Here is a 24,203-nt window from a genome sequence, read left to right as displayed (position 1 = left end):
ATGTGTGTGTGAATGGGTGGATGACTGGATATGTAATGCACTTTGGTGTCCTTAGGGACTAGTAAAGCGCTATATAAATACAGGCCATTTACCATTCTGTCACACTAACCCTCTACATTCCTTCCTTCACTACATCCATCAAGGAGAGGTATCTAAAGCCTTCATGATTTAAAAAAATAAAACTGATGTGATGTGATTTGGTAAATGTCTCTGCTGTATAGTAAAACACCGGTTTTCTATTCTGTTGCTAGAAAACATCTGTGAACTTATAAAATATGTCTGTCATGTTTCACGTCAAAAATTAGACCACCTCTGATCCAGAAAACCTCAGTGCCAACCCTGCACTTACTCTGGTGCTCAGCAATACACCCATCAAGGGTAATGGTGCACCAAGTTCCCTGGACCATCATTAATCAATTTAGGACATAAATTTCTTCTGGATTCAAAGCGCAGAGGTCCTGTGAGTGCAGCCATTGCAATGGTGGCAAAAATGTTACATAGAGCAAATCATTTGTGGAGTTTTTTTCTCCTTGAGATGAGTTTACCATCAGTCATTGAATGATCTGTAAAACCATATTTGTCATGTATTAATTTATAGATCACACACCACAAACTATCCTAGCTGAAATGAGGAACAAGTCATGGTTAATATACACTTGTTTTTTTGTACTCATTGCTAGTGCTTGTATTCATCATGCTTTGCTTCAATTGGAATTTGAACCCAGAAAAAGCCCATTGTCTCCACAAGACTTGTATGTTAAACATAATTAAAAGTTTAACAGAAAGATCATTTTTCAAAAACTGTTATCTGGAGGCACTTGGAAAATTATTGCAATATCTGGAAAGGCTACCAGTTTACCCCACTCCTGTGGTTTGCACGAAGACCCACCCTAATCGTATATGATATATTCAAAGTACTACATAAATCAGATAATTGCATGTCACATATGTAATCAGGGAATCCTCTGCTCAAGGTGAAACAAGCTGATTTTGACATTTTAAAACTGTTTAAATGCAGCCTGACATAAAAAAAAAAGGAATTGCAGTGCAGTCAGTCCATCACATGCACTATTCTATTTCAAAGTTTATTATGACAAACACATTAAAAATAAATGATGCTGGTGCTCCGGTGAGTAAAATACAGCAGCACAACTACTAATTGACAGATAGGTGAACTACAGAGGATGTTACCTGTCTATCAACCTACATGATGTGCAGAAAAATGAGACCAGACAGAAGATGACTCATATGCTCTCTCTGTCACATCTCTGACAACTGCACACTCTCTTAGTCCCTTTGTGTCCGTCACTTCACACAACATCTGTTCACTTTTTCATGATTGTTTTTTTCTTTTCTGTGTCAGGAGCTGGAACGTCCATGCTGCCGAGTATAGAAGTGAATGCCACAGAAAGTGTGGAGAGGAAGAAGCTCATAGCTTAAGACAAGGTGACAATGCTTTGAATTGAGAAATCAAAGAGAGGTAAGGAAGGGATACTGAGATGAAACAGATGGGAGTATTAGGAAGATGACAGAGTGCCACTTTTTAGATAAAAATGAAAGGTGAAGTCTAAAAAGGAGCTTAGATAGAAAGGTAAAATCAGGAGCGGAACAACTGTGCCTGACTTGTTTTTGTGTGCGCTCATATTTACCTGTTCATAATCTTTTAGTCAATTTGCCAGACATTAAAGACCAAAGGATTTTCTTTTCATCACTCCTTTGTCTCAATCTGTTGTTAAACCCAGACGCAACATGTCTTACATACAAAAACACTTTGTTTAATATTAAACACGCCGTCTTATATTATATTATTCATATCTCTCTCTGAGATGTTTCTTCAGTCAAAAAGCCATCAGAAACCTAATGGAGCACAATACCGGCTGCAAAAGCATCAGTTACATACTGAGGAGATGTTCGGTGTGTCATTTGCCTTTCCTGCTTTGTGTGTTTGCTCATGTGGGTGTCTAAGCTTGTTTGTTATTAGAAAAGCAGAGCTAAAAGGTCAAGCAAATCAAGCGTACAGAACAACTCGGCCCTCTTGCGCTAACATTGCCAGCAGGCCAAGGAGCCTCTGTTGTGTTATTTTCATTTTGATGATACTTTGAAGGAAATAATCATCGTGGCTCATTGTGAGAGTATTTGTCTGATTACACAGGCCACTGTGTAAACGTGGAGGCATAAGGCTTAGAATGACTAAACAAAAGGTAGGAGACGAGTGACATGGATATGGGTGAGTTAAGGTTTTGTTGTCATTCATTAACTTCTCTTCAGGTGGCTGGTGTTCAGTTTTATCATTTCCACCAAGAGGTGTGCCATTATGGTAATGTAATGTAATGTGAGACTTTTCAATATTAAGAGACTGGAGCCAATATAAGAGAACTATGAAACCCATTTTGTTATGAATGGTTTTTAAATTGCTTTGATTTCTTGCAGCACTTTCACTAATTTATGACATTTTCACCTTCTGTTCTTACTGTGATGCTAATTATGTAAAAAACACTGTATGTTAAAAAGCCTTCATCATTCCTGCCTTTTGTCCAGTTGTTTTTTCCAATTCTGCCGAGATGAGAGAAAGTGATTTTTGGTAACAGACTGTCCGTGATTTACAGATTTTGAAAGTTCAGTTGTTCGGTAGCTTTTTTTGCAGTTTCTAAAAACATCACATAATTTTCATCAGCAGATGCTGTGTTTCACACATTATAGGTGTTACCTTTTTTTGAGCAATTCCTGCTCTCTTCCTGTTTGTCTGTGTGTGCAATTCATAATACCATGCTATACATTAAACCTAAAAAGCATTTATTGTGTCCCAATACTTAACATATGTTATTCTCAGATATACCGGACGAATCTAAAAGGGTTGTTTTGTTAGTTTTGACATCACTGAAGTCATCCACTCATTAGTTATTCTGGAAATGGTTAAAATGTGAAGGTTCACCAGGCAAACATTTCCTATATTAGTTCTACTATTTGCATCACATTTCTGTATTTGATTTTGCAGGATGTTTGTCTATTTGTGTGCATTTCCGTTATTTTAAGCTTTTCCTGCCAGCCAGACTCCATTACATCTCCACCTCCTGCAACATCAGCATCCCCTCCTGTTACTTAATTAGTCTCCAGTTTGCTGAGAAACCGTCAAATGTATTTTTCACTATCTTTTCTATCAGTAGCATGTGTAACTGATTATACCAGTTTTCTTAGAGTCTTAGTATTTTGCTGCTGGGTCAAGTATCTGTTGTAACATTAAAAAAAGTCAGTATTACCGCAAGGACAAGGTTTGTTTACTAGCTGTTATGCTGTTTTATTTGGGGTATTTTTCTAAATAAAGAACACATTCAACAGTTCTTTTCCATTGGGTTTTAAAGGTTTAAATTATTGACATTAAGGGAATGAGAGCATGAACTGCTGTCAGTCTCTCTGTGTTAGCCTTACAACCTGTCCAGACTATATCCTTCCTGCCTGCTGAGATAGGTTCCAGTCCTCCTGAGACCCTGAACTGGATAAGTAGAGGAAAAATTGATAGATGGATGGATAGAAAAATCCAATAAACTAACTAAATAAACCAAACATAGGTAGTCAAGAGGGGAAGAAAACAGGGAAAGCTACAAGGTGAGAAACACTACAGGAGAACTTACAAACAACATAGTGGGGAGAGCAATAATAGAGCACATCTGAAGGGTGGGAATAAAAACAGTGAGAAATGAAATGAAATGATATTTAATAAAGCAGGAAATAAACTGGAAAAACAGACTAACACACACCAACAGGAAGATGTAGGACTTTTTTCAGTCTCAATATACCACATTGAAGGATGTCTCCATTCCTAAAGTGGTGGAGGAGAGATGAGAGAGAAGGCTGTCTGGAGGGACTATAATTGAGGATGCACTGGTGTATCCTTTGTGCAAGTATTTTCGCTTTGAACTTGTAAAAGATGCATGGGACTCAGCAGGAATAAAATGACAAACAGGACTTTTCAAACTAGTAAGTGGCTTCTTTTAAGATATCTAATCAAACTTTCTACCCTTAACTGTTGTGTGTGGTGTAAAAAAGGTACAACATCCGGTGTTGTACCATGTTGTGAATTAGAGCTAAGCTGTGCTTCATAAGTACAGGCTTGTTAATTAAACTTCCTGCAGAGTGGGCATGCCTGCTCAGCCTCTACAGATGGCAACTATAACCTGGTGGACTTTGTGCTCTGGCTTGAAGGAGAGTGTAGAATGTCAAGCAGTTGTAACACAAGCTAATAACCTGCAAAGTGATGCTTCTCAGGTGTAAAAGAAAGAGATCAACCTATGCAAAGAGTGGTGTCCCTATACAAAGAGTGGCATAATTGCAGCTAACCAATTAGTAGTGGCCTGTAGCAATGTAGCAAACTTCAGTGTTGTCCCAGAGTTCATGAAATTCAGTTTAAGATAGGGCATTATTTGACTCAATGACCTATGTAAAATGGGAGACTTACCTTCTACATTAAAGTTGTGGAAACCACGCTTCTGATCCAAAGGAGCTGATTGTTTGTGGAGAGCCAAACCAATCCAGAGGACATGTTGATCTCTGTGCTAGTGGAAATAGAGGGAATCTTGAATGCTAAACTAATAGGATATGAATCTGATATAGCAGACTGTGATCCCTATCCAAACTCTCTCCTAGTGGACTAGCAAGATGCATCTCTTCCACAGGCTGTCTATGTAGACATGAGCCTACCATCACATTGAAGGTAGAAGCAAAGTCAGGTATTGGCTGATCAGTCTTAGACCTTCATCAGAAAGGCCTCCTGAAACTACAAATGACAAAGGGAGAGAAAAATTCTCAAAGAAGAATTGGAACACTGCTAATGGACCCTCAGTTATTCACACAGGATTAAGCCTGGAGGAAAGCTGTCAAGTGTTGCAAGTATGTAAGAATCTGTATAGTGAATGCCATCCCTGAAGGAAAAACGTTTGCTAGACCTAGTAAGTCAAGAAGACTTAACTCAATCACTTGATTAATCTTCAGTTTAAAGGCATATTTCATAGTCATTTGAATGTTTTGTGTTCCACTGGATCAAAGTACTATTGCTTTTAAAGACAATTATTGAGGTAAGTTGGTATTATTGGTATTATTTTTCATATTAGCTTCTGGATCTTGTGTTTAAATGTACATACCACATCACTTATTGTGTGAACCAGCACAGATGCCAATTTAAATTTAAACCGAAATTTAATTTGATTGGATAAATTGAATGCAGCTGACATTAAAAAAAAAGATTACATTTATGGTTCGTCAGCGTCAGGTGTCATATTTAATGATATTGCTTTAAAATGAGGCTCTGAGGCAAGGACATCTCATTTGGTTAAATGCCTGTTGCCTTGACTCCTCTCTCCTCAAGGGACTAAGACAGTAGGAGAGAAAATTTAAGAAGAGGAATTGAGGAGGCGCATTCTCAGAAACAAGAAAGAGGGACACAGTGATGAAACACAAGAAAATGGAACAGAAGGTCAAGGCAAATTATTTCAAATTATTTCAATTGTGTCGCAGAGGAAGTGGAGGAAACCTATCTGTGAATAGATGTACTGAGTGACAGATGAACTTTAGGAGAGAAAGCTTTATGCAGGGGAGCATGTGACAAGCTTGTTTTGCCACTTGACTGGCATGGCTTCTATAGCTGTCAGACTGTTGGTATATCATTCAGGATATAACAAGAAGGGAGATCCACGAAGCAGCAATTTTTACTAAGTCAAAATAAGTAGCCATAGAAGATGAAACGGTACATGAATAGGTACTAATAGGGTTGGGCGATATGACCCAAAATTCATATCTCGATATTTTTTAGCTGGATGGCGATATAAGATATATATCTCGATATTTTTTTAAAGCAATAAAGTAAGACCAGAAAGAGAGTTCTTATTTAAAGTTGTGTCCCAGATGTCACACAGGCACTTTTATTAACATACAGCATAGATGTACCTGAAAAAAACTACTCAAAAATAAATTATGAGCATTTATTAAATAATAATGCTCCATAAATAAAAGAAAACAATGATGTTTTTGTGCATAACAAAGAGCTCACAATTGTGCAGTCAAAATGTAAACTAAAAGACGCTGAGCATAATAACATAGACAGATTTCACAGCTGCTCTATTCCTAACTTCTACTGCGTGACTGACAGCCTGGAGTTTGAAATCCGCTTTGTAACCATGTCTCTGAACAGGTGCCATTTATGGTCCTTATACACACACAATACGGTAATATTACCTTGAAGCACAGTACGTATTACTCCGCGAGGCTCCTCGGTAGCCGTAATGCTCCAACAATCCATCAAGAGGTGCAGCTCCGTAGCTTACCAAAGTCGTACTAAAACATTTTTTGACAGATTGCTGAGCGCCGTGTACCTCATAAAATCGTTTCGCGGTCATCAAGCACAACCAGAATTCATACATTAGGCGCGCTGTCAACTTTTGAGAGAATGAAAGGATTTTAGGCCGTGGCGTTAGCGTGGTTAGCTCGTTAACACGTTGACGGCGTCCAGCCCCACGCACGGGAGGATGCGCAGTAACTCGTTAACGGAGATTTGCCGTGTCCATCTTGTCGCTGCCTGCAGGTGAAGCGATGGGGGAGGAGGGGGAGTTGTGTTCAGTCAGTGAAGGAGAGGCGAGGTCGAGTAACGTTGCGTAGAGACAAAAGTGGACGAAAGAGAGGCAAACTTGTGGCTCCACAACTATAATTATAACGTAACATAGACTATATCGATATAAAGGATATTGTCACATCTTATATCTCGTATAAAAATATATCGATATTTTTAAAAAACTCGATATATCGCCCAGCCCTAGATACTAACTACCAGGTTCAGCTGGGGATAAGTGCACCATAATCAAACCAAACAATCAAACCAAATGAAAGACAAGTTGAGTGTCTGAAAGGCACCGGCCTTCCAGGAAGAGAAAGAGAGAGAGGTGATGTCATCTCCTCTGACATGGGACCTACAAAAAAATATCTAAAATACTATAGTTCACATAGTTCGTGATTCATCAGGAAGGCTTGATTTTTTTTCTTAGTGTTATACATTCATTTGTTATTTCAGTCATAAAACATGTTGCTGGCATCAAATTCTACATTTGCACATGTCACAGTTTCTCTAGCCAAAGAGCATCCTGAGCTGACTAGCTCCAGTTAATCTAGATCTCAATTTGATTGTCTTAATTCAGTGAGACCATTTTATGTGTTTTGCTGCTGATACAAATTCAATAAAAGCTTTGAGGAAAAATAGAAGGAAACGTTGCATGTCAAGCAAAATCCTCAGTAACCTTTACAGATGTACAGCTGAGAGTGTCATCACTACCTCAATTACAGCGTGGCATGAAAGCTGCATTGTGTAGGACAAAAAGGCTCTCCAGTGTACACAGTGCATCTCAGGAGCAAGCTTCCCTTCATTACAGGATATTTACCCCACCAGGGTTGTGACGAGGGCCCACAGCACCATTAAGGACAATAAACACTCTTAACATGGCCTGTTCACACTTCTGGCCTTGAGTAGAAGCTAAAAGACTGTCAAATAGCTTTTCCCCACAGGCCATGAATAAGACACTGAGCAGTGCTCCCCTCCCACCACATCACTACTGTTCACTGTCAGTGTACTATTATTATCAGCTATTTGCTGATTATCTGTTTCCAAAATTGCACACAGGCATAAGTAATCAGGCTCAGGTCTTTCAAGCCCAGGTCTTTTAATGAATTTCATTATCATCATTATTATTATTTCCACTTCCTTTTGTATTTTTTCTCTTTATTTCTATTTTTATTAAAATGTGTATTAATGTTTTGCATTAGGAGAGACTGGCGAAATAAGAATTCAACTGTACTTTGTAAATTGTGGTGTTTATTTCCACTTACAATAAAGCCTGGACTTAATATAAGCATGAATATAAGCATTGCTTCAGTAGAAGCATTGCTATATAAAGAAAAATTGAATTGTGTTGAATTGAAGTGAATTAAAACTAAATTTAATATAAAACTGAATTCATGGCTGAGTTGAAAGGATAAGAGAGTATCATCTAACACAGAAGGCCAATAAGCTACAGTGTGTGATGAATCTTTATGCTACAGGGAAGCTGAATCCAGCATATCTAAGCAAAGATTCATACGTGTAAATAAAACTGTTATTGCAGCACTGACAAAAGCCGAAGCAACAAGTCTCTATAATGGCACAAAACAAAGACAAGACTTGACTGTTAAGATTTATTTATTCCCCTGTTGCTGAATGTGAGGTGGAGAAAAAAAGAGAGCCAGTCATCAATTAAAATTCCTAAGTGTTCCTAATTCAATCTCAGAGGCCTGGACCATAGCCATACGTGAAAGGTTTGGTGGCTTTTTGCCTTTATATGTTTTATTTGACCATTTTTAATCAAATCTAAGATTTAAGTCATTTCCAATTTCACAACTGAATTCAATTTGTATTTAAATTTTACACATCTCTCTTTGGAAACAGGTTTCTTTTCACATCATGTTCCTGTCTCCCACTGGAATCAGCTCTCACCAAAATCTTATTAATTATTTTATAGCCAGCAGCAGGTCTGTCCATTAAATCTGATGTAAATTAGTGAATTCTGAACGAAACTCTGCTGACAACTGAACTAATAAATCAAAATGGGAACCACTAGAATGGGTAGCTGCAAAAAAACAAGACATTTTCTATATTTCAATTCAATTCAATTTTATTTGTACAGCACCAAATCACAACATTAGTCGCCTCAAGGCGCTTTATATTGTACGGTAGACCCTACAATAATACATACTGACCCTACAATGGGGTCTGTGAGTATTATTGTACTTGCTATTTACTTGATATTGCTTAGTAAATGATTTGATTTGATTTGATATACCTTTATTAGTCCCACAAGGGGAAATTTCATGTTAAGGCTGCCGACCTATTGCACGCAACGGCGGCGCCATCTTACCCTCCGACCATACATACATTACACAAAAACATCACATGGGGAAGACAGGTCAGAGAGGTATAACAATGGAAAATGCACCACATGAGGAAAGATAAGGAGAAAAAAATAACTCCCCCCAGACTGAGCTCCAATAGGGAGATCAGTTTGAGAACAGAAAAAAACCCACCTCTGCACATAGCACATGAAAAAAACTCTTAATACACCAAAGATACACATGACAAGCAACAGGGGTGGGTAAAGGGTGAGAGACAGCCAATGTAGAGAGTACATCCGGGCCTGCAGCATATGCGCTGGTCTCCTTGATCCACCGTCAGTATCGGAAGGGAATAAGCGTCGAAGGCGTTTGGAGGGGAAATGAGTGTATGTCTGCATGTGTATATATGTCTGTATGCGTGTGTGTATATGTGTCCAGAGTTCAGCTGAGACAGTGTCCTTCGCCCTGCCAGGCTAAGTAAACAGTCTTACAGCCAACCCAGGTGGCCTTGCATAGAAAGGGAAGAACAGTCTAAACACAGTCATTATCAGGGTGTTGTTGTTCAGCTCCAGCCTAGAGACCGCAGCTGGTGCCAAAGGGGTATCCGCATGAAGTGATGGTGGTTATGTGGGTCTGTGAAAAACAAGTGATGCCCACTGTTCATCTATTCTTCTTTCGTCTCAGAGCTGTGTATTTGAGATAGCGAAGCACGAAGCACGCGCAGATTTAAAAAACAACAAAACAACAATAAAAAGAAAAACAGCTATGGCCTGCTGTCAAAATGCACACAACCAGTCGTGCCTGTGATGTCCTTGGGGACTAGAATAATGTTTAATTAAAAAAATTATGCCATAAAGAGAGTGTACATTTGGCTGTGGTACTGAGTCAGAGGCATTACTGTAAGTAGTGAAGGAGATTGAACCTGACATTCAGTCTGTGGTCATTAGATGGGCTGTCTCCACAGACCTTTCAGGGAAAGAAGACACTTACACGTGCACATACAAGCTGAGCTTGTTCAGTGCAAGGATATCATTTGTACCATTTCTTCATTATTTAAACTTGAGGTTATATTATCATCATACTTATGCAATGTATCACCTGTGCAGAGTATGGAAATACAGATCTTGTGGCAGTTTTTCAGGTGTGGCATGAAGGGTGTTAAAATCTGACCATAGCTTTAGATAACTGTTAATCTCCAAGATTATAAAGACTCTAGTTAATGGGGTTCATCTCATAGCCTGCTTAAAAGTACAGATTTTTCTCCATAATGTCCATAAACTAATAGGTTTAAAGTTGTCAGAGTCTTCCTATGCTCCTCTTTTCTGTCTTCTTGTTACCCTAATGGCAAATGGCAAACCTACAAGTCTGGTTCTTTAAGTTCTTCTTCCCAACTATCACTATATACCATGTCTTTGCTTACAAAGGATCATCTGCTCATTAAGGTAATATTGTGGAGTCTTGTCCTTATAAGTGGCTTGAAACAACTGGTGTTATGAACTATCCATCCATACATTCTGCTCCACTTATGCAGCTTATCCAATTCAGGGTCACAGGGGGACTTGAGCCTGTCCCAGGTAAGATAGAACAGGAGGTAGGTTATACCCTGGACAGGTTCCCAGTCTGTAGCAGGGCTAATACGGAGAGACAAACAACCATTCACACTCACATTCACACCTATGGGCAATTTAAAATCACCAGTTAACTTAAACCCAGCAACTGCATGACAGGGTACACAGGGGGAACCCATGCAAACACGGGGAGAACATGCAAACTCCACACAGATGGTGGTTTCTAACCCAGGACCGTCTTGCTGTGAGGCAACAGTGCTAATCACCGCACTACTGTGCTGCCTCCTGTTGTGAACAAGTGCTTTATAAATAAAACTGAGTGTAATTAGTGTGTCTGAGTATCAACAACAGACACTCTGTCTCTGTTTTTAATCACAATCTTTTATTCAAAAGAAGCCCAAAAAACACATAGCAATGACACATCTGAACAGCTATAAATATCAGTTGAAATATACATCACATTTGCTGTATTTGCATGTAAAAGCCTCTTTAATCAGCCTTGGGGTTTTTTGTTATTCCATTGCTTCTATTAGTTTACATTATTCATTGCCTCCACTCCATTACACTCACACTCTTTGTGCCACTAATATGAATTTTCTTTCTTTGTACATAATGAAAAAGTGACTGGAAAACACCCACAATCCATCAGTGAGATTGTCTACTACAGTAAACTGATCCCATTACTGTGAGTTATTTTATTGTATTACAGTATGCAATTGTATTCATGAATATTCTCAACAAGAAAATGTATAAACAATACATACATAATAATACATCAATACTTTAGACATACTACCACTAAAAGAGAAGCTGTGCTCAAACTTGTTCTTTAAAGTTTGCTTTAAGTTTTTAAATTGTACCTAACAATTGAATCTCACTCCATCTCACTCCCTAGAACAATGCAGGATGTTTTAGAATGAAATGTAGGTGGTGTTGCAATTGCAAAGGCCAAAGACACAGTGTCTCCTGTCTCATCTGATATACTCTAGCATTTATTTTACACCCAATAGCCCTGGTAACAACATATGCTGCTACATCGCAGCTCTTGCAAAGACAAAAATAAATACATACACTGGATAGAGCAAAGTAAAACAGGCACTAATGAACAGACTGTTGCATGGAATGGCTCTGTTTACATGCTAACCTCTTATTCTGTACCCAGATTCCTCAGATCAGAGAATCAGTTCCTATTAAAAGGGCTTAAAACAAATGTGGAACAGACTTTTATACTTTCTCCTTACTATCAGATCAGCTGTGTCAAATCCACAAGCTTTTAAAAACCCACTTGTACAGACTGATATTTGCATAATGTGTTAAAAGGTCTTTTTTTAATGTTTAAATGTGGCCCTTTCTTGTGAATAATATTGCTGTTTTTCTCTTTTTCTCTTGTGTATTTTCTATTTTTCTTTTTGGTGAGTTACAAGGTGCGATACAAGGTGCAAAACACCTTGTATCGCCAGCTCACCAAAGGCGCAATGGAAATAAAGTTTATCTTTACTGTGAACACACATCACATGAACACAAAAACAAATGCAAGAAGCATATGTCCAAAAATGTCAGGCGTTTTAGCTTTAAGGGGGGCTACATGTTTACAGAAAAGCATAGAGCTGCCAAAGCATCACATTTACTTATTTAAAAGACAAGCAAGCCGTTTTTCATTTTGTTTCCTTTTTCTTTTAAACTTATCAACGGTACGCAAATGAAATCACAAAAGACTTTTACGCAACGCAAATACAGACGTCGGATTCAATCATCACAATTTATCCACTTAAGTAAGAAAGTGAAATGAGCAGCAGTTGGAAATGAGAAAATTTGATGAATTACTGCACTGTTTGATTAAAGCTGTTGTAGAGAGGACCCTATAATGCCCAAATAAACCCCTCATATTTGCTACCTGCAGGAAATCACATCCACCGAATGAAATAAGTCCTAAGAGGCTTTTTTGGTTCTGATAGGTAAATACATTCTTCAGTGTTACATGACCAACATAAAATGAAAGGAGTAAGGTGTAAATGTTTTTTAGGAGCTGTGTTGATTATAGCTGGAAAGGCACTTATGTCAGGCGGCTGAAAAGAACAAAATTGGTCTTGGTAAACAAAAGAAAGTTTTTTTTTTCACCTATGTGCTATAATGGATGTAGAATGAGTGTGTGTGGTAGTAATATAATAGTTGACAAAAAGGCAGAAAAGCATCGATTTTGCCACTTTGATCACTTGATCCAACTTTGGCTTCCTCCTCTGCAGTCTTAAAATATGTTTTTCCTTCTCAGTTCATCTGTGAGTTTTCTGCTACTGTTCATGTGGCACTAATTAACCAGAGGAGGAGCTGGTGGTCAGGGCAGTGACTGTGGGAGGTTCAGCTGCAGTTACGACAGAGTTTAGCATCGAGGCTGCTGTGGTAGTGGCCGGTCCGGTTCCTGGGTAAGTGGACTGAAACTTACATGTAGGGGTGGAGCGGTGCAGGTCTGCTGCAGTGTGAGTCGTTGGTGAGCCCGGCGGGTGAGGTGAGATCTTCAGAGAGAAGAAGAACAAAAGAAAGACCAAGATGGGAACATGAAAAGGGGGAAGACAATAGAGAAATTACAAAAAAAGAGGCATGACATGAATGCACTCAACAAAGATGGTTTGGCCATTGAGTGGATGTTTGATCTTTTGCTTTTTGTAAGTGGGGTTTTATTTATTCAACCAAATGAAATATCTCCAAGACTGCAATAAAAAAAGATCAGTGGGTTTCTAAAATGGCCAAAATCATGAAAATATATAGACTTTTTCTGCAACATAGACCGATTGTGCTCATGTGTGCAGAGGCCCATTATGAGCCACAAAAAAGGCTTAAAGACTAAAACTGTAAGCGATTTGTTTTTTCACAATTGTCATCATTGATTCATATGACACACTAGATCTGCTGTTTTCATCATCATCATCATCATCATCTGTATGAGGCATAAAAATCTATAAACACCACCTTTCAGTCAGAGGGACTGTGTTATGTATTTGGTCCTTGGTATGGTTTAAATAACATTCTTTCTTTTGTTTTCCAGTTTTAACCGTTTACTTTTCTTTCTAAAGTTTTCTTTTCCACGTCTCCCTTTATTTTGTCTCCGTGTTTCCTTTCATACCTATTAGTCTCATGTTTTCTCCTCTTTTGGATCAAAGGGACCTGCACAAAGCGCATCTGTAATTTCTGTGACTTATGGAGAAATTTGGGGTTATATAACCTTGAAAAGCTGATTAAGCACTGGAAGAGCCTCATCAGAGCCAATCTGTCATCTAATGCACCTCACTGCTCTTGTACTAGTTATCTAAATGGACACCATGAAGCGCCACACTGCACAGACTGAGTCAGAGCTTTTTTTCTTCCCTCTTTCCCTCCTTTAAACCTAATCGCTTTCCCTGGCACTTGCCTCTGCAGCAGCATTAATTCACAAACCTTCGTCAATTAGCTGTTCTCACACACACACCTGCCTGTTGATTAATACAGAGTGACGCACTTATGATGCAGAGAGTTGTAGTTTTTTTGCGTATTTATCTGTATTTCTCTATGTCTAATTAGAGGGATCTGGTTATAGCCAAACGCATCTCCACTGTTCTTATGATATTAGTGAAACAAAAATAACACATGCCCTTCTTTTGAGTGCTGCACTAAATCGATTTAAATCTCTGTTCTTTTGTATTTTTCCAAATCTCTTTAATTCCCATAATGCAGTAAATACTATCACCTCAGCTCCACATGAGCACACACACAGGTTACCTGGCTGCTCTGGGGATCGTGATAGACCTGGTTACGCGGGGACAGCAGGATGCAGTCTTGTGCTGTGGTTTTCTCAGTGCGCGGGGCACTGGGGTCACCATCATCTACACCATTGGCAACACACCTCATGGTCCTCACACACAGCACCTGAAGGGTCATGACAATATTAGTGCTGTTATTATCTTTAGAGGATTGGTACACATTAGTCTTCTCTGCAACACAGCACAACTGTTGAAGGTGTATGGACTAGAAAATAACAGTATTCTGGATCCAGGTTTGTTTTTTCAGAAAAAAAGGATTGTAATACACTTGAGTAAAAATGTTACAGTCTATAACCAGAACAATAATACTCCTAAAGATGAGTCTCAACCATGGGGGTAAAACAATCCTAGATAGCAGCACTGGATGGTAAGAGCTCTCATAAATAAACCAAAAAGTGAACCAAAATACAGATTTTTCTGTGTTAAAAAAAAGTAGTACTGAGTTTGGCCTGAATGCTTAACTGTTTAATACCTGTGGGAAACAGAGTTGAACTAATCCTGCAACAAAACATTTTAAGGAACATGGTCACATAATTTGTAGCCAAGGCTTTCGATGCAGTGAGAAAGAGAATTGCAAAAAGCAAGGTAATAGTGAAAAACAACAACAACATTTCCTCAGTGGCAGCAACTGTTAGGAAACAGAGAGGCAAAAAAGCAGGACAGTCAACCCTGTGCATACAGTATAAAGGTGTCCATACCAACTCCATGGACAGACACTCAGTAAGGAGTGTCAAGCTAAGCCTTTCTCCTTTCCCAAGCCCAAAGGATTGAAAACAAAGTGAAAACACTGAAATTAAACCAAATTATTTTCTTATTTTTGTTTCTAATTTAAAGCAATACTTTTATTAATAATATTTTTATTTTGACTGATAGTCTTAACTATCAAAATCATTCTAGTTATGTAAAATTAGTCATTTATATTCTTCAGTTTCTTTAAGGTTTTAGAGGACGGGTGTATAATAATCCCAGCTGACAGGCATGTGTCTGTCAAGTTGCTCATTTTCTGCTTTTTCTTTTCTTTTGTGTGTCTGTGTTCACCCAGCTGTTTGAGTTTATTCTTCGCTCCTTCTTTAGTTTTCTTGACATTTTTGAATTACTTCCTTTTTAATTTTGAAGGTTAGCTCTTTTGTTCCTCTTCACACACTCAGTATTGTTTCGATCTTGATAAAGTTCACCTCTGTCTTATCGTCACTGTCTTCAGCGTGCATAAATTCAGCCTATTTTGATTCACACTTTTTCAAGTTGTTGTTTTGTCTCCCTTTAGTTCCCAGGGATTTCTATGTATCGCTGGTTGGCGTTTTTGGAGTTGGTCTTTTAATTTAGTTAGAGATTTTTTTTTCTCCTGTCATCACTCTGGCATGTTCTTGTCTGCACTTGGATCAGCTTTGGGAAATTTATTGGCAATACGACAGCATCCAAAAAATAACAAAAAAACGGATTGTAGATTTATTTATTGCTGAACTCCAATTTATTTGATATTTCACAGCTTTTCAGTAGTTATGACCTAAAAATGTAAACGACTGGTTTTGAATGGAGGCTGGCTGCCAGAAGAAAAATGTACACTCAGAAACATCTTTGTTTATGAAAGAAATCACGTACTAGATATTTATCAGGACATCTGAACTGGTTACCGCATTGCATGCCAGCTTTGCTCCAGACTGATGGTTGCTGAAAAAACTATTTTATTAAAAATTAATGATTTTTAAATGATTGTTTTTCACAAATTGTGAGAGAAACATTTCTTATGAATTTAATGACATTTAAATTAAAGGCAAATATCTTTTTTCTTTAAAAAAGTGTGGACATGTTTTAGTAACCACAGTTTTGAGCAGTGTTGAATGGGTACCTGCTGTGATTGGTAGAAGAAAAATGATATGAAAACATAATTTAAAGTAAAATGAAGCTGCAATAGATAGAGCCCTGAGCTATGATTATACTCCTATTCTTATACAGTAGCGATGGTGCAGTGTTTCAAACTGATGCAGTTTGTAGAAATTGATTTTGCCTTCAAAAAATCACTGCTCACTATAGTTCAACAGTTAACAAACACAATGAGTTGGGATCAGATAAACAAGATGTAAGATGCTAATTAGCGGGCTTTAACAGCACTGCTATGGTGAGAAGAAATTCGACGTACTTTTCTGAAGCTCTGCTTAAAGTTGTCTGATAGGAAACCATAGAGAAACGGGTTGGCACATGAGTTGGCATAAGACAAGATGACAGCAAAGAAGTAGATGCCAGCAGTGGCGCTGGACTCCGGGATGATGACCACCAGATTGACCATATTGATGATGAAGAACGGCAGCCAGCAGAGCACAAACACCACCACAATCACCACCACCATTCGGGTCACTTTGCGCTCTGAGCGTCGGCGTTTAGAGAAACCAACCCGTGCCCCAGAGGACTTCACCTGCAAAATAACAAAGATTTGAATTATAATGACAAGGATGGAAATTGTGCCTTTCTGTTGACTGAGAAAAGAATATCGATTTAAAAATTTGCTTTTTAATCAGCTTCATGAAATCTTTACCTTGATCACAATAAGAAGGTAACAGAGGCAAATGATGAGCAGTGGTCCAAAGAAACCCACTGTGGCAGTGTAGAGAATGAAGGCTGTTGACCACACATCCTTCGGCTCTGGCCAGATCATGTTGCAGGAGTTAAATGTATCCTAAAGAAAAATGAATATTGAACAAATAAAGTAAATTCAGAATTGAATCGGAATCTGTCAGACAGTCAACAACAAAATCTGGAAGTTAATCCACTGCTTTCCATCACATCCCTTAATTTTAAATGTCAATCATCATCTTCATCTTCTACATCTTGTTGTTCATCATCCTCCTCCTTTAGGGGTCACTACAGCAAATCACCTGCCCACATTTCACCCTATCCCTCTCACATCCTTTTCTGTCACGCCAATCCTCTGCATGTCCTCCTTCACTATATCCATGAATCTTGTCTGTGGTCTTCCTCTTTTCTTCCTGCATGGCAGCTACCTGTTTAACATCCTTTGTCCGATATATCCACTATCCCTCCTTTTCACATACCAAGCCATTTCATCTTTGCCTGTCTTTGAGCTTATAAATGTCTGCTCATTTAAATTGTTGTTGCAGAAACCCTTTTCTTTTTCACAAACTTTACACAAGTGCATCTTTGCAGCTACACTTGTATTCATGTCTGTGGAATAAACTGCTTCCATGTCAGCTGGCATTTTGTTAGTGTTTGTGTTTTTCCCATTGTATCGTCAAATGAAGGCACTTTTGACTGCCCATTTCCAGCACTTAGACCTAGCATCACAGTTTTGGTTTGGTGGTACCACTTGACTAGCATTTGACTTGACTGTCTTGACTCATCGGATACTTTACCAGACCATAAACAAATGTTCTTTGTTCCCTCAGTTAATATTGATTTATCATTTTGAATGAGGAAAAGGTTGTCTCAGCCAGCGTCTCATGACAGATGACACATGTAGGCCGTAGACATCATGAATTCAGCTGAAGTAGTAAGACATCTTACATTTGAGATATTATGTGGTGGTTTGGACCATACTGGAAAGGAATTAGTTTTCTTATTTGTTGACCTCCATGCTTTCAGGGCATACTTAGACTGTAATGCTTCTCATTGGAGGCTATTTTATTTACCTCTCAGTGGAGTGAGTGTACAGAAAAGATTGACATGATAATATAACAACTCATTCAACTTGAAGTGCAGTATATATATATACATAGATATATATGTATATGTGTGTGTGTGTGTGTGTGTGTATATATATAGTTGTATAAAGCATAATAATAACATATGGTTTTGAAAAAATATGATTGGACACTTGGCCTTGTCTCATGGTGCACTAGGGAACCACTTGATTTGAGAACCTACATCAATTAGACCAATGTTTAAGCGAAATGCATCGCACTGCATTGTGTGACTGAATATTTCAAAGATTAGGGCGTTATGCTTTAGCTTAGCTTAGCACAAATACAGAAATACCAGGGAGTGAGCTAGAATTCCAAGAAGTCTCCAAAAGAACAGTCGAACACAATATTAAGTAAAATGTTTGTTTTTTTTTCCTGTAACACACAGTCGTGAAGGTCAAACACACTTTTTGAAAAAAAAAAAAAGTACCATTAACAGTGCTGAAAGTTCAGTGTTTTTAACATGTTTCACAAAATCTCAAATTATTCCAGAAATTTCACTCTTGTGACATTTAGCTTGGATTGTTGTAACTATTATTATTTCTTTTTCTTATTTGTTTACAGTTTTTGTTTTACTGTTAACACTGTCGTTTATAGTTGTTTCTTCTTTAAAAAATTATTTCGTTAAAAAATTGTAGAGGAACGTATATTAATCTGTAACAACTACCAATGTGGCCATAAAATCAGTGCCTAATTCGCGCTTTAGGAGCGCTCATATTACCATGCTTCGGTGTCCTATCTGAAGTTTTGACTGGCACAGGACTGAATTGTATACCTGCACATCAGAGAAGATGACCACTGGCAGGACCACCACAAAGGAAACGGCCCACACAGCTGCGCTCACTACCTTCGCTACGCGGGGGTGTCTCCACTTGGTGCTGCGGATTGGATGAACCACAGCCAGGTAACGGTCGATGGACATTACTGTGAGACAGAAGATAGACGTAAACTGGTTCATGGAGTCTGCAGTCATGACCACTCGACACAGGAAAGAGCCAAAGGGCCAATAGGAGAGTACATTCTGTGTGGTAAGGAAGGGGAGCCCGACGATGTACAGCTCATCAGCCACAGCCAGGTTCAGGATGTAGATATTGGTGACTGTTTTCATTTTGGCATAGCGCAGCACCACATAGATCGCCAAAGTGTTGCCGGTCAGACCCACCACGAAGACTGTGAGGGAGATGACTGCGGTCACCAGAGTGCTGCTGCCCTGAAAGGGGACGCTCTGAGCGGAAATGTTGGAGGAGATGTTGAAAAGTCGAGGGTAAGAGAAGAGGATAGGTGAGGATGTAGAGGAGTTGAGCTCGGATGAAAAGGGATACCAGAGGTTTTGGTCTTGTTGCTCCATTGTTCACAGTCCATATGGTGGCTTGATTCCAGTGATTTAGAAGAAACTCTTTCCTCCTTCTTCTTTTCCCATGCTTTCGAGGCAGAAGCCGGAGCAGCCCCCACGCTTTAAAATGTGAAGTAAAGCGATAAAAAGTGATTTTGAACTATTAAAAAGCAACAGTCCAGTTTGTCTCAATCAAGAGTCCGTGCACAAGAAAGACCAATAATCACTAAATTAAACTCCTCCGATATTCTAAAGCTTTGCGTCCGCACCGTGCGCCCTGAGCGAACTCCAGTGAGGCAGGTGTGCTTCCATTCCACATCCAAGCATATCATACACGTAGCTTCGCAGTAGTGTAGCCGTGTGAGGATTTAGACTGTAAGCAATTGAGTCACAGATGATGATGTGCCGTTATTTGTCAGCTCTATCTTAGCCTCTTTTTTAAATAGATCTGACTGTTAACGTCTCTTTTGATCTGACTTTGGAACCACTGACAAGTCATCCGGCGTGTTGTGCGTCAAGCTGGGAATAGTGCCACCGCTTTTACGCACGGCACATCTTCTTGACTACACGCTCTATAATTATGAATGTGTCATTAATGAATGTGTGTGCTAGAGGTTGAATATCTTGAGCCTTTGTTTAAAGGCTTGATGCGTTTAGAGGAGAACATTTTTAAATCGCGCAGAGTAAAAATTTATGCAGAGATCAAGACAAGAACAGGCTTACTATGTCTAGAAGAGGAAAAGTCAGAGTCTCTCTGCAATCAGATTGAAATAATCAGTCCCCCGAACAAAGTCACTTCTGTTTTCCGATTCCCGAGTATTTGTCCAGTATTGATTGAAAGTTGTTTTCTAGCTCTCTTCGCTGTTCGCTGTCTGAGGTGCTGAGCAGAATGTACTGGCAAGCAGCTCCGCCGCTTTTTCTTCAACTTTCTGCCCACACAGCTCTGCTGTTTCCTTGATAGGATTTATAAAGTAAGAGAGAGAGAGGGAGAGAGACAGAGAGAGAGAGAAAGACAGAGAGTGTGTGTGTGTGTGTGTGTGTGTGTGTGTGTGTGTGTGTGTGTGTGTGTGTGTGTTCCTGGGGGGGGGACTATATTATATTATATTATATTATTATATTATATTATACAGCATTTTTAATTGAGGATGGTAAATGCAGGTCGTTTCTATTGTTTAGATGCTAAAATGGATGAAAGTACTTCTTACACCACAGTTCAACATGTATGATCCTTCTGCACAGTGTAGAAGACGGTTGTCATTAAGTTACTCGTCATTGATATTAATTTAGATCCTTGTTTATTCATTTATTATGCATCAACACACAAATAGGAACTAGTGAACTGCACTTCCACATTCATCTTTGGAACAGATTTTGCTGTCATTATTTCTGTCTAGAACATTATCCTGTTTTTCTGGGCATAAAATGAGTGATGAAAAGTTTTGTGTAATTTTGTTGGTCCAACATTGTCAACAGCCAAATGTCAAATCAAACTGAGGGGTACACCCTTATAGCAGCCTGTTTGACAATGACCAGCTGTTAGAAGGCAGCTGAACCACATTCAGCTCACCGCAGTCCTCATTATGATAAATGTACCACAGAGACAGCTAAAAACAAACGTTCAGTTTCAAAATCACTCAATTACACAACACAACAAAATTACAGATGTAATTTTCATGCAATGAAACAAAACAACAAAACAATTATATCTTTTCATGATGAAAACTTGAATATGAGTTTAACAATCTCTAAACCTGAGAAAAGAAACATGCTCTGAGGTTTCACCTCAGATTCACCTGTGGAGCAACAGCAGATACACAGACCGCAGTGGGTATTGTCTTATATTGTCCCCAGTGTTAGTGATGCTCTGAAAATGGGTATCGGTGCTGTTCTGGATGGTTTCAGTCGCAGTCGCGGAATCTTCCAACTATGCACACCTCACACCAAATATGATGCTTCCAATTAACACAAACCTCTTAAGTTCCTTCTAAAAATAAGTAAATGAAATCTGTTGTACTAATCATATGTCTCTGCTCTCTGTAGTCCTTATAAGGATGATTGCACCACAAAGAGACCAAGAACCTATCCACTGACTACATTTGTTTGTGCCTTCTCTTCTTCTAACACACAGAGAGGTCAAAGGCTACACATTTTATGCAAGCTTTTAAGTAACATGTTTGATGACGAGCTTTTGACTTCAAAACTTTGGGCCGAATATTAAATTAGTCTTTTAGATGTCAGCACGACATAGTGCTGAGTGCACTTTAAAAACACACTGAGAGTAAATCTGTAGATTGCCCACAAGGAAAATCTTGGTATCCCTCAGAAAGCTTCTAGGGAATAAGTGTGATTTTAAAAAATAATGAATAAAATCAGAACTCACAGATTTCAGAAAATTGGACATGTTCTCTTTCTCACAATTTCCTGAGCATTTCACACTCAGCATGAACCTAGAAGTACCTGAAAGCTCTATAAGCATACAAGTAAATGCACATTAGAGACTGCTTTAGACTATTGTTACACAGTGAAAACGCAATGAAAAATGAAAACTACTCAGTGGTACATCAGACAGTATTAAAGGTTATTAACAGTTCTACGGGAGTCGCTATAGAACAGCATTAACAGGCATAATCACACCGGTACAAAATAGATTTTCCTCGGATTAGAAAGGATGAGATTTAAGATTTTCTGGAGCAGGCTGACTGAGCGTAATAGTTTGAAAGCTCCGCTAATGAATCTAGCTGCATGTAGAAGGTTAAGAATTATTCACTTCTGACAGCTAACAAAGCACAGATTTGTAGTGCTAAAATGAAACGATTTCATTTCATTTCTAATACACAGTCAGCAAACAGACAGTACTGCGCAGTCCTGCTATTTTGTTAGGAAAATGGAAAATAGGTGCAGCAGCTTGTTGAAACATGTGCATACATACACAGAACTACAATATATAAGGCAAGAACAGAGTTTGTACAATCATAACGAACTTGAAAATAGTACGACCACCTTTATTCTTCAGCACAGTCTGAACTCTCTTAGACAAACTTTCTTGTTATTTCTTTGAGTAGCCTTCAGGAATAGTTCTCCAGACTTCTTGAAAGACATTCCAGGACTGACCGTGGTCCATTGTGAGTTTTTATATTCAGGTATGCTTCTACTACATTGGTATTGTGTTTGGGATCATTGCCATGCTGAAGAATTAAGCTGTTCCTAATCAGATGCTTTCCAGATGGTAGTGTATGGTAAATTGGGATTTGATGGTACTTTTCTGAGCTTCTCTGAACATACTGATGAGAGTCTGGAACAAACATTTCACGTTTGGACCTGTTGTCACTGATTTTCAGTGCAGTTTTTGTGTAATTTGGTCATCCACAGCTTTTTCCTCCTGTTCCTCTTCGTTAGAAGTGGCTTATTGACAGTCACACTCCCACTGAGACCATTTCTGATGATGCTTTGGTGAACAGCAATTGGATTAACTGAAGGGTCAGATGCATGTCTGTGCATGTCTGTTTCTTAACGATATAACTTCCAGATCTGCCATAAATTCAGGAGCTTGGAAAGAAAGCTTTACTGCACACTGTGCTGAGATATGCCAAGTTTTAGGGTAAAAGCTCTTTAAGAATCACCTTGTCCATCCAAAAATACTGCTTTATGCCTGTCAAGCTGTGTTATGTTAGGCACGTTTCAATTCAACAAAAGAAATGGGAACAGATTTTTTTGTGTGTGACAGGTTGCTAGTAACAAAGTGCCTAAAGATACCACTTAAAATTGGCCCATTGTTTTCGGGTATGTGTAGCAACAGCACTGGTTCATCCCTTGTGTACTTTTTTTTCTGCTTGAATGATTCACTGGTTAGTGTTAAGTGGTTTAACAAACAATGAAACATTTCTCTGAACAGCTGGACTGAAAATGAGGGGAAAAGCAGCCAATATGCAAAGAAAAACTTTGACAGCCTGAAAACGCTTGCTTAAGACCACTTTTTACAAGAGAGCCTGGCTCCATAGAAGCAAAATCTAAAGACATAAGGTGTGGCTCAATGCTTTTGCACAGTACTGTGTACAGGAAAACCTGAAAAACCAACGAGACCAGTCAATAGTGTAGACAGACCACATGATCATCACACTGAAAAAGATTAATTTTCATGAAGAGCCTTATCACTGATGGTAAACATGAGGATCTCTTTATGTGTGAAGACAAATCTTTATGTGAGGTGTTATCAGATGGAAAAAGGGCTGCACAACAATTTTATGTATTCGGGCTTATCTAAACGGTAAAGGATTTTTATTACACGAGTGACTGACTACAAGTTTATTTGCAAACAAGAAACTATTTTGTAGTATCAGGGACATTTTTTCAGTCATTATAAGAATAATTCATTTTTGACATTTTGCCATCAAGAATAAATTATTCTTATTAAGCAGCAGAGTGGAGACATGCAGGAAATTACATATCAAAAAGTAGGCTGTCAACAAACCAGGGATATTGCCCGTCCAAACACCCAGTCTAATGTGTTCTGGCCCTTTTATCACATTACACCTGCTCCTTGGAAAAAAAAAGCCTGATATGGCAGACAGGTGAGAGTGGGATGAACCATCCATGCGTGTGAGAGAAGTTAGTTAAATTCAAGAGAAAAAGAGGCTGCTGGTGTGTGTCACAGTGAACAATATGGCTGCTTAAAAATACATGGGAAATAAATAAATAAATAAAATAAGCCTGTGGATTACACAGTATTTTGGTTTCAGGGACTCCAGTTGCTTTTCTTTCCAAGCTCCTTAGAGTAATATGACCTGGATGACTGAGAACCTACACAGATGTTTCAAGGGCTCAAAAATATTTCTTACAACTGCTAGTTTTTTAAGGGTCTGTTCTACGGTGTCCATTGTAAGGCTCATGGACAAACTGTAAACGCAAAGATATTGCAGTA

The 24,203-nt window shown here is 38.7% G+C and overlaps 1 protein-coding gene across 2 annotated transcripts; it reads right to left on the bottom strand.

Annotated features, from left to right (window-relative positions):
- Positions 1 to 10,832: 10,832 nt before the first annotated feature.
- LOC100695690 (somatostatin-like receptor F_48D10.1) lies at positions 10,833 to 20,238 on the bottom strand. Of its 2 annotated transcripts, none has more exons than XM_013264408.2 (5): positions 18,800 to 20,238; positions 16,791 to 16,931; positions 16,398 to 16,670; positions 14,220 to 14,366; positions 10,833 to 12,979 (listed from the first exon to the last, which is right to left on the bottom strand). In XM_013264408.2, exons 1-5 carry the CDS (start codon positions 19,298 to 19,300, stop codon positions 12,779 to 12,781), a joined length of 1,263 nt encoding a protein of 420 aa, XP_013119862.1. In that variant the 5' UTR covers positions 19,301 to 20,238; the 3' UTR covers positions 10,833 to 12,778. The 2 variants fall into 2 exon arrangements, with proteins under 2 accessions (XP_013119862.1, XP_003455841.1); XM_003455793.4 differs by having other exon boundaries at positions 18,728 to 20,237.
- Positions 20,239 to 24,203: the final 3,965 nt, after the last annotated feature.

This window comes from Oreochromis niloticus, linkage group LG6 (genome assembly GCF_001858045.2).
Source record: "Oreochromis niloticus isolate F11D_XX linkage group LG6, O_niloticus_UMD_NMBU, whole genome shotgun sequence".
NCBI classification, from domain to species: domain Eukaryota; kingdom Metazoa; phylum Chordata; class Actinopteri; order Cichliformes; family Cichlidae; genus Oreochromis; species Oreochromis niloticus.
Note: the sequence above shows the minus strand (reverse complement) of the source record. Positions and strands in the feature narration are given on the sequence as shown.

Coding starts and splice junctions, on each gene's coding strand:
- LOC100695690 (XM_003455793.4), bottom strand. CDS start 19,300: ATGGAGCAACAAGACCAAAACCTCTGGTATCCCTTTTCATCCGAGCTC. Junction 16,671..16,790: donor ACCTTCTTATTGTGATCAAG/GTAAAGATTTCA, acceptor GTTATTTTGCAG/GTGAAGTCCTCTGGGGCACG. Junction 12,980..14,219: donor ACGATCCCCAGAGCAGCCAG/GTAACCTGTGTG, acceptor TTCTCTCTGAAG/ATCTCACCTCACCCGCCGGG.